Genomic DNA, 11,502 nt, shown 5'->3' on the forward strand with positions numbered 1-11,502 from the left:
TACTGGATCATATCCGTATTTTACCGGAGATATCTGGAAGTTGATAAAAATTAACTTTAAAAAAACTAATTTAAAAAAATCAATTTTGAATGAGTTTGTTTAAATTGTTTTTTATTTCAATACCTCTGAGTTGTTGTAGCTCGGTTCATGAAAATAGTTAGCTTTAAAAAAAAAACAAGAACAATAATTAAATTTGGCAGAGTAATTTACGATAGAGGAAATAAATATATATATTTAAAAAAAAAACCAGAAAATACCTCTAAAAGTAAGTGTGCCAATTTATTTGATGGTGGCACTCTCTAGGTTTGTCACCTACCTATATTCTTACTATTAACTTACTAATACTATTTTATTTATTTATCAAAAAGAATAAATGATGAAATAGCCATGACGTATCAAATAAAAATAGGTAATCGACAGCTAACAACAGAATACCTGGGATACCTTTGTGTGAGCAAGGTAACACCGTGGAGTACATACCTACTTAATGTATGTGGCATACTCAGGTGAAATACAATATTACAATATTGTCTATACGAAATGTTTATTTAGTTGAATTATTTTGATTTATGCTGTATCATAAACTCGTGAATATTATTGTAGACAAGATTCGTAAGATTCTTCTTGTGAGTTATTCATTATATTAGATATATGTAGACATAATACAAGGTTGACAAAGATTATATTACAAAAAAAAACCATTCAGCTTTTTCATCAACTTTTTTTAAATGGAGGATCTTCAGTCAGATATATATCCTTCCTTTTTTAAATCCAATGAGGAAGAAGTGTTTTCGGACTCCTTGTTGGATATCTTCGATGAATGTCAGGATTGGAATCCTTCAATCGTTGAATCCTCAAAAATTAAGTAAGTCTTTAATTTGCTCACCCTTACGTTACTTAACCACATTAAATTGAATAAAAAAAGTAATTGGATGGAACTTGAGTAGAAATAGAAGGAGAAATAAAAACTTATTCAATAAATATGTGTTTTCTATTTCCAGAGCAAGGGAACAACGGAGAGAGAGTGATGACCTCCTAATAAATGAAATTTTATATTTATCACAGTCTTCCGATTCCTTTTTATCCAATGCTGATCAAGAAAATTTTAATGAATTGAATAATACCACTTTATCTGAGGATTCAAGTCAAATTATAATTGGAAGACAAGCTCTACCTAGACTCTGTCAAATTTGTGGAGAAGTAGCAGGGAAACACGTATATTATGGTGGACAATGTTGCACATCCTGTAGGGCTTTTTTTCGTCGTTCTGTTCAAAATAACTCCTACAAGCAATTTATTTGCTGCTCACAAACAAAAGATTGCATCATTAATCTGAAAACCAGAAAAGCCTGTCAATTGTGCCGTTTTCAAAAGTGTATCTCTGCTGGAATGAGAGTATCTTGGGTTTTTCCTGACAGAGAAAGAAGATCTAAAAAATCAGCAATGACACTAAACAACAACAAACCTCCTTTGCCTAGCTTCAATGACCCTGAAGGTCTAACATCCATAGAGGTGTCCATTGTATTTACCATAAATAACAACTTGCATAAAAACTTTTTGGATAATTTGAATACAATGGTGAAGCGGGATTCAGATTTTTTAATTGATTTTGTTGATTATCTAGCCTTTCCTACCAGATCTGAATACCCTTACTTAAAAATGGCAATGTCTCTTGAAAAGATTCAACTTTTATCCTTGATATCCATGGGTACCAGCAACTCAAGTCTTCATTTCTCTCAAGAGGATTTATATGTCCTTTATCAAATCAATTCTTCTAAAATAAATATTTTTAGGGAATTGTCCTCCATTAAAAACCCAAACTTCCCCGATATTGATGAACTCATTAACTCTGTTCGTTTGCTTCATTTAAACAATAATGAGACTATTCAAAATCTCCCTTCCAGGGTCGAATTTACCTTGCAACACTATCTTTTGAATCATGATTTGTGCCCGAATGAAAATGATAATCATTCCACATTTCTTCATTTGGTATCTCAGATCAACTCTTGGGTTATGGACGATGAAAACGTTATTAAGCAAGATAAATTTAGTTATATCATAATGCTTTTTATATTATTTTTTGATAGGACTGATTCTGTAAAGATAAGTGGGGTTAAATTTAAAGACCCAGAAATGATTGACAGAGCTCAATTGGCCTATGTCCAAATGCTGAAAAGATATTTTCAAAGGAAATATCCAAGAAAGAGTAGTAAGAAGTTCTTGAAAGGCATTATGCTTCCATCTTTGATTGCTGAGGTTCGACAGTTATCTAATCAATTACATTTTTGCACCGCCTCATGAATACAAAGATTACGAAGAATACCGAAGAATACTATTATAAAGGTTGAAAGAAAAATCAATTATGAAGAGAAGTAATACTTAGTATAACAAGAACAAAATGGTTTCAACAATAAACAAATTATCGTAGATTTTGTAATTTTTTTATTTCAAAAGATCAGCTCCAGATTGGTTAAAGTTTTTGGTTTTGAGATTGAAAACATATTTTATGTTGTTTTTTTTTCCATTATATTCTGTTTCAGTATTATTATTCATAAGTTAAAATATATAAATTAATTCTTATACATTTCCATAACGATTTGTTTTTATTTATTTTTAATTGTAAAAATTTAGTGACATCACCAATTTTTTCATAAAAAAATATTAAGTATTGTATATTCAATTTACATATATCTATATTATTGTTATAAGTTATAAAAATTATTTCAAAAATTGATATTTTTATATTTATATATATATATATAATGAAGGCCAGCAAAACATGAACTGTTAATTAAGATTTATTTTCTCATTACTATGAAAAGGTCACTGATTATTTTTTGATATAATTTTTCCACCGTCCTTTTTACATAAACAAACTATACTAATCATTTTGATAAAATTTGGAATAAATATTTAAATCTTCAATCAGTACTTCTTTGGGGCTTTAAGCCGCCCCAATATATAAATTTAATTTTCTCTTTGTAATTGTAATATAAGTATAACTGAACATGTAGAATCCTTTTTTTACGATTATATTGTATTAATTTCAATTTCTAATCCAAATAAAAACTGGAGAAAATAATTTTAAACTTTATAGATTACAAGAGATAGACTGTATTTAATAATTACTAAATTATTAGCAAACAAGATATCTTTGTCATATTCATACCGTGGGTAGATAAATATTAAGAATGCATAAAAAACATGGTCGATGACTCTGATCGTACCACTGACCAGAGGCATAGAAGGAGAGGACTGCTTGGATAGCATCATGTATTACAGGCACGTTGAAGATTTCAAACATGATTTGAGTAATATTTTCCATGTTAGTCGAAATCTTTATAATTAATTTCATAATATTCTAATAACTCAGAAACTAAAGAAATAACATCCCCCAAAAATGAATACAGAAAGTACATGAAAAAACGAATATGGGTAACAAAAATATGATATAACCAGTATATTACAAAGGGTATATAAGTTTCTAGCGTAGAGAAAAATGTTATCAAAGTTTTAAAATATATAATACTAGCAAAGGGTTATCCGGCGTAGCTAGGCGCAAGGAAAGAGCGGGACATCACATTGGCAATGGTCAAAATAATTCTATATTATAAAAAATCATTTCATATTAGAGTCAGAAAAAATGAGAGTCACACTGAAAATATATTACCTCAGTCGGAAAATTTGAAAAAAATATATACAACACCCCCCCTTCAAAAAGTAATCCTATCATAGGTCCTGTCAGAGAGGGAGGGATTTTGGCTGTTGCAGAACATCTGAGAGATCTGACCTCAAATGACAACTCCGTCCATACTTTTAATCCAATTATTCGGCCAAGGTTCCACTATGATTGAATGAATTTGTATACTACCAATAAATACAAAATACCTGAATAGTTTTTAATCTACCGATGATTTACACAGATCCTTTTTTACAATACCCTTTAGAAAGAATAGGACACAAGCAAACTAAAAAATATATATTATCCGCCAGGGGTTGTGACTCATTGTCGCTTGGGGTATGTATTAATTAAGGGCCCTAGTATAGATTAAGATCAATACTACTCTTGTGTGAAGCCGTTATTTTGTTTATCTATTTTATTTTTTAATAATATTTCATCTTTACGAATTGCAATATTGCAGTATTTGTAAATTGTAAGATAGTTATTATTATAATTTATATTTATATCGTTAACCTGTTTAAAAAAATGGAACTTGCTAAGAATACTTTTCATAGCGCCTTCCATGGGATGAATGGTAATCATTAATCTCACTCTCAATCTTAGGTTCAAAAATGGTCTTATCAATTTATAATAAAATATTTTAAGGGCTGTTGTCGTCATCATCATCACTTTGAAATTGTATGCATAGTATGGAAATCACTATTATTTTACTCATCTAAAAACTGTTTCCGAAGAAAAAAGGCTATTTTCTTGTTGCTTAACCTTGTAATAGTAACATTGACTAATAGATGGATTAGTTTTAATGGATTTAAACCCAAATTGTAATTTAAGGACTAATAGCGAAAAGGACTTCATACGTTTCTTATTGCTTGAAAAGAGTAGATTCTTGAAATTAACTTCTTGGGTTGTCTAACTCATCTTTGGAAGAAACACTGAGTCAAGAATACTTTTAATTTTATTATCACTTAATAAAATCACTTTCATAAAGTCTCAAATAATAATGAGTAATAAAATTAAAGAACTCTTGTCAACAGGTGACTCAAATTCGTCTAAAGTCTTTCTCTAGCTAGTAGCTAGTATTTTTTGGCTGGATAATCATAATTATTATTCAAGGAGGTGTATTATTTTTCCGCAATGTGGTGCTACTCACTGGTGATGTGTTTACAATCGAATAAAAGTAAACAACGCAAATACCCTATTAGAATTATTAGGATCTTTTTCGACAATAACAAAACATTCATATTATAATTATTAGTTTATTGAAGTAGTTTCTGAATATTTTTTTAGTTTTGTCAATTAATTTGACCATTTTCAATGTGATTTCTCTCTCCCTCCTTGGGCCAGGCAACGCCATGTAATCCTTTGCTAGGACTATGTATTTATGTTATATAGGTAAATTAATGAGTGATCTTTTGCAGAAAAAAAAATTATATTAATTAATAATAATTTTAGAAACACAGTAGTATAAGGTTGAATGTATTTCGAATCTACCACCGACGCGTTTCTATGCACCAAGGACCCCTTCTAGTATAGCAGAATACACCCAGCCCTCAGGGTGTACATGTGAAATGCTGGGTCCAAGGCAGTTTAAACTCGAGAGTTGCTGCATTTCTAAACAACACGCTTAAATGATAACGAATACAAGTGTAATACATACCTCTTATATTTCTGAGTAAATTTGTTTTGTTTGATGCTTAGAGAATCCTCAACAATAAAATTTGACCTACCTCAGGGCACAGCCGTTCACCTGCACAACTTGTGGTTAGGAGTGTTTTATAACATATTATAAAAGAGTAATAAATACTTAAAAATCCGGCGGCGATGGAGTTTAAAAAGGGCCCAGCGCTTCACCTGTACAACCTGTGGATGGATATATTAGTGGGGTAATTTATGGCAAGTATCTTCATCATTCAATAATATTATCGTCCGAATATAACATAAATAGCAACAAATTGCACACGATAATAATGTCTTGCAATGAAATTACTATCAATCATATTGCTTACAGTGATGTTGCTTCACGATTATATTAACCCCAACAATTTTGTCTCACAATAATAATGTACACAAAAATTTCACCAGGCAACGGTTTTGTCTGCAAATTTTTACGATAATCATTTAAAAGTGAATTACTACTGTGTTGTGCTTATAAAATATTAATTATATTTTTCTGCAAAACTGTATTTATACAGTCCTGGAACGCAAGCACACTGAAACCCACATATATTAATGTTATTTAACCCATAGAACACGAATATGACTATTAAAATGTTCAATCCATAAAGGTTTGCCCTTTAAAGCCTTTTTTTAAATCAAGTTTTAGGGTATAACTAAGATTCAGTGCCATATTTCGACATGAAAAAACGATGTATATATGCAAATGAAAGTAAATAATAAATTGATAAAAACATTTCTGCATTTAAAAAGTAAATTATTTATTACGTTATCTTGATTCCACTTAATAAAAAAATGTATATAACGACCAAAAAATCGAGTAAAATGAAGAACCTTACTTAGATGCTTATATCTTTTTTTCTTCAAAAGCTTTATATCATAGCTGAACTTATAGAATAGACCTTATTACAAATTTTTTTTAAATACCTTTAAAAAAGGTTGATTTATGGTCTATTAAGTTTATAAAATTTATTTAAAAAATTAAATATAATAAACGGGGTAGGTTGCGTGAATATAGATTACAATAATATTCCGACGGGGAAAAAATTACTTTGATTAATTGGTTTGTATTTACTTATTGTGTATAATTATATACTCTTATAATTATTGTAATCTATATTCACGCAACCTAACCAGCTTATTAGATTTAAATTTTTTAATAAGTATTATCTACTGATCTCTCTGATCTCTTGTTTATCTCCTTTATAATTATATTTTCTAAGGTGATAGATTAAGGGCTCACTCCTTATCAGAAGATGGTGAATCTGATCTGTTAGGGTGTTAATTCTTGATGATTTTATTGAGTGATTAAGTCTGGTACTTCTAATTTTCTTTATGTAATGCTTATACAGCTTCTTCAAAATATAGCCCAATTGGAAAAACAAGAAGCTAAGTGACCGTTTTCCATGAATCCAGACTTTACTTTATCATGTACCAATTATATAGATTGACAAAAATTTCGCCCGTTTTGATAATACAGTCATGAAATGTATCCACATTAATAGGAGGAGTGCTTTCATGTATCACTTGAAGAATAGTGTAGAGTCTTTGAATGAACTTAAGGTGAACTAAAGTAATTTCAGCAAGCTTTGAGGAATTTTGAAAGTCTCTTCGTGCAGTGTTGCCATCATTACTAGTTCCACTTCCACCCACTTGTACTTTTAGTGAGTCCCTTAATATATTATACGCATTTTGTGGCAAGCCTATTTGCCACATTGATTAAGCTAAAGCTAAATTAATATTATATATAATTGGATAATCAAATTGCTCCTCTATTTTTTTTTAATTCGGTTCCTTCATATTAATATATATATATATACAAAAAGATTAATATAAATATAATAATAATAAAGTCCAGGGCAATTACGTACAGATACACAAAAAAAAACCATTGTAGCTTAAATTAAATGCCCTGGAGTTGAACCATATCAACTATAATTATATATGCAGAACAAATTCATCAAATGAAATAAAATCTCCAAATTAAATGGCAGACATAAAATTAAAACGATAAAATTACAATACTATGACAAGGTTTTCCTAAACTTCTTGATTATTCTGTTATTCTCTTCCCTTGTTGGATCCTATAGTTGGAATAAACTTGATGACTTCTGATGCTGTGGTCCATGCATCCGTTCCTATGTTTGGAATTTTCAGCGATAAGGCCACATATCTCCCAGATGCGGCCAAAATTATACCCCTCACTTCTTTCTCAACAATCGGTTCATATGACGTCAGCCTGCTCGCAATAAGAGCTTTTGAGTTTAGAAGAGGAAAGTCAATTTCTTTGGTTTTGGCTACGCTCCTTGTTGCCTTCGTGAATGTCCATACATCACAATTACTCTCTCAAAAATTTCATCTCCACCATTCAAACCTTTTATATTTAATTTTTTTTAATTTTAAAAATTGCTTAGAAGGCCTTGAGAAAAAAATTCAATTAGCGGAAATCTGTTATTGGACTTTGTATTTTTTCCCGTCATTTATTCCTCTCAACGATGATTTGATTCTGCTCTTCTAGTTTTCAGGGAGACTCAATAGTCTTTTATGTAGATCACATAGTATATCCGTCTCACCTTCAAAATTAGGCATTGCCCTTTTCAAATGCCAAGGGCATTACATAATATAAAGGGATGAATTCCTCTGAAGAGGAAACTTGAATCTCCCGTCATTGAATAGATCTGAGGAGTAAATATCGTGTCTAGCTAAAATTTTGTTGCTAACTCTTCCAAAATAGATGGACCCTTTAATTTCCTAAAGAAAAACTTCTTACTCCGATTTTCCCGAACAATATCTAATGTGGAGTCGTTATTAAAGACAGGATCATTAGTCCAGATAGCTCGTTGAGCCGCATCCCATACTTGAGACAGTACCGTGGTTACATCGTTGGTAAGATTAGTCCCCACCATAAGCCTTTCATATATTCTGGTTTCAGTAATTGTCCTTCTCCATTCCTGCGAGGGGTTCCCTCACATGTCTACAAAATTTTTACAGTATTTACAGGATTTGTTGTAACTTTATAAATTACTGTAGGAATATCATGAGTATTGTATAGGTTTATTCTTTTTTGTATATTTAAACTCCACCAGAGGTTGATTTTGGGATCTACTGTTGACTTAGTTTGGTTCCAGTTATCTTCGTGGATACCATTACTCTCCAATGGCATGCCTAATATATCGATCTTTTTTTTTATGTTGCGGCTCCCATCTTTGAGCTCTCGAGCAAGATTCCATGAACTGATAGACATCATAGCAGTTTAACTCCATTTCAACTCCAGACCGGACCTCTTTCTAAATTTTCTAAAGAAAATTAATAGTACTTCCAGTCTCTTTATTAATTGAGCCTCCGAACCTGCTTCCACTGACATAGTAACATCATTCGTATTTAACTTGTTAATCTCCCCTCAAAACATCAACAGCTAAAACTGCACCAAATTTATCTCTTTTCCTTACTGAGTCAATAGCAACCTGAATATTGCGAGAAACATCCAATATCTTCCTGCGTTTTAAAAAACCTTTTTGTGCAATTCCCATATTTTTATTCAAAATTGGTTCCATTGGACGAGATAGTACTCCAGAGATAATTCTATAGGATGTGTTGAAAACTGTAACAGGCATCCAGTGATAAAAATCTCTCCCATTCCTTTTTTTTTTTTTTTTTTTAATGAGATCAATCCTTCCCTCCGTCTGCCTTTTTGGCATTTACCCGAATCTCTCCATGGAGTAATCAATTTTTATTGATACGGTGTAACCTCATCCGGAAACAGTTTAAAAAAATTACCTAAAATACCATCAGGACTGATACTTTACTATTCTTCATATGAAATTCAATTTAATGAACGATATTTTCCCTTGTAAAATTCATATTCTTGGGATTACTTGAGATTGATTTTCTTTTAGGAAAGCATTTACTTTCTGGGCCTTCTATTTTTTTGGAATTTAGTATGAAAATAATTTACAATATCATTCGTATTTATGATAACTTTACCCATGTATTTTATTTTCATTATTCTCCGGGCTGAGAAATTATCCTTTACTGACAGCTGCTTTTTACAATAACTTTTATAATTCTCCTAAGCATCTATTCTGCTTGATTTTTAGTAAAAATGAATCGAAAATTCTCGCCATGTGCGTCTATAGTTTCATCTTAAATTTATCTTCTTCCAGGATACATTTTGGTATTTTAAAGCCGTTATTGTTCCGTTTTCCATGAAGTTCCATAATAATTAACTTATGATCGGAATAAAGTTCTGATTTTTATGAAGCTGTTTTCAGCAAACGAAGTAATTGAGGAGAGACCAAATACATATCAATTCTTGACATTTGACTTCCCCTTCTCAAAGAAAAGATATCTAACGGGCTCAACACACAGATGATATCTACTAGATAAAACTCGCAAACTAAATTTCTCAAAATAGTTATATTCGGGTGTCGGGAAGTAACTTTAAAAAAATCAACGTTTAGATTACCAGTCAAAATAAAAGGCAAAATATCTTTCCTCTAGTTATTAATAATAGCCTGAAAGAAAGAAAAGGATTTTTCCTTCGGGCCAAAAGCATTTAAGATACAAAATTGTAATCCATGTGCGTCTATTCGAATTTTGTTACAATAACTTTTGTTGGAGCATTCTTTGATACAAGAAACATACTCAATTCTCCTCGTAATCAGATTTAATACTTCTCTATTCGAACCCTTCCCAGTAAAAAACACCCAAACTTTTGGGGAAACAAATAAGACAGTTACTATCATCACACAAGGAAGAGTTCTCCGATTTAATGTCTATAACACAGATAATGTCAGGATCCAATGACATCAAATGATTCATAAGTGCATGTCTGGATCTTCTATCTTTACCCTCTCAGGTATTCAGAGAAATTATCCGGTTAATGCCCATATTTAATTTTAATTCATTAGGAATTATGTCAGGAAAGAAGTCCAAAATGTTGGTTTTGTATTTTTTTTTTTTTTTTTTTTTTGCAAGCTTTATTTTAATATATTGGTGAATGCATGAAATTATGCGAATTAAGTTATAAAAAACCATAATACTGTTCATTAAATTGTTTTTTAAAGACTGAACAACAAAATATAAACACATATTTATGAGATGGATACAAAAAAACTTAATTTGACAATATAAATATTCAGAGATTTTGGCCGTTTTTTCTGTAAAATAAAGCACCGGTCGCAGGTCAAAATAAAATGTTAAATGTATTAATGGTACTGCAAAAAGTTGACTTTTGTAGACATTAAACAATAAAAAACAGAATCTAAGACCATACAATTTTTGAGTATAATTAAACATTTTTAAGCAAATTCAAGTAATCTACTCAAGGGAAATTATTATTTGTAATATTCTTTTATTTTATCTTGTGTTTACCAATCAAGACACCATGTTTATTGTCAGGGGCGTCCGTACAGGGTGTACTGGAGGGCTGTAGTCTCCACAACCCCATATCAAAAAAAAAAAAAAATCTTCAATTTTTTTCAAATTAAAAAAAATAATAATAATTTTCTGTGGATAACATGGGTTTTTAAAAAATTCCTTCCAAAAAATTCACATTTAATATTTTATTTTTGAAATGAGTTTCTGAAAAATTATGTAAATGAAAAGTAAAAAATTATAATGGGGCAACGTTTAAAAATTTTTTTTGTTAAGAATTCTTTTCTAAGAAAGAAGGTCCTTTGATCAAATTATGGCTCTTGAGTAAAAAACTTAGATTTTTTTTGTTAACTAATATTCTTTAAGTTAACCTAAAAGTGTGTTTAACTTATTTGAATTGTCGCCATAAGCGTAATTCAACTGTTTATATAATCAAATTGTTAATTTCTGAATATAGTCAAAATATAACCTATATATTTTTAAAGGGCACTGACGCTTATTGATTTGAATGATAGGTAGAAAATTAAAGTTTTTAAACGACCAACATTTATTATTTATTTATTCATTCTTTAAGAGAAAAAATGATTTTAAAAGCAATTCTCTACAAAGTAATAAAGAGATTCCCATTAGATATACCACCATTCTTAACTGGCATAGTTCTACCTCATGTGGATGAAAAACATTTTGAATCCGAAAAAAACAATAAGAAAAAACAGTATTGTTTCTAAAAAAGTTGCCGTGTAGACGGGGTCTAAGCGTGGCGTCCGCAG

General features: G+C 30.4%; 1 protein-coding gene and 2 long non-coding RNA genes across 3 annotated transcripts; 2 read left to right on the plus strand and 1 right to left on the minus strand.

Moving 5' to 3' along the window:
- Positions 1 to 453: 453 nt before the first annotated feature.
- On the plus strand, positions 454 to 2,593 carry LOC121114510 (uncharacterized). The gene is made up of 2 exons (XM_040708500.2): positions 454 to 865; positions 1,002 to 2,593. Exons 1-2 carry the CDS (start codon positions 729 to 731, stop codon positions 2,299 to 2,301), a joined length of 1,437 nt encoding a protein of 478 aa, XP_040564434.1. The 5' UTR covers positions 454 to 728; the 3' UTR covers positions 2,302 to 2,593.
- Positions 2,594 to 3,098: 505 nt separating this feature from the next.
- On the minus strand, positions 3,099 to 4,718 carry LOC121114509 (uncharacterized). The gene is made up of 3 exons (XR_005863278.2): positions 3,815 to 4,718; positions 3,671 to 3,711; positions 3,099 to 3,603 (listed from the first exon to the last, which is right to left on the minus strand). It is a non-coding gene; the product is annotated as an uncharacterized lncRNA (long non-coding RNA).
- A 110-nt stretch (positions 4,719 to 4,828) lies between these two features.
- On the plus strand, positions 4,829 to 6,090 carry LOC139904832 (uncharacterized). The gene is made up of 2 exons (XR_011779075.1): positions 4,829 to 5,074; positions 5,135 to 6,090. It is a non-coding gene; the product is annotated as an uncharacterized lncRNA (long non-coding RNA).
- Positions 6,091 to 11,502: the final 5,412 nt, after the last annotated feature.

This window comes from Lepeophtheirus salmonis, chromosome 3 (assembly GCF_016086655.4).
Source record: "Lepeophtheirus salmonis chromosome 3, UVic_Lsal_1.4, whole genome shotgun sequence".
NCBI lineage: Eukaryota > Metazoa > Arthropoda > Copepoda > Siphonostomatoida > Caligidae > Lepeophtheirus > Lepeophtheirus salmonis.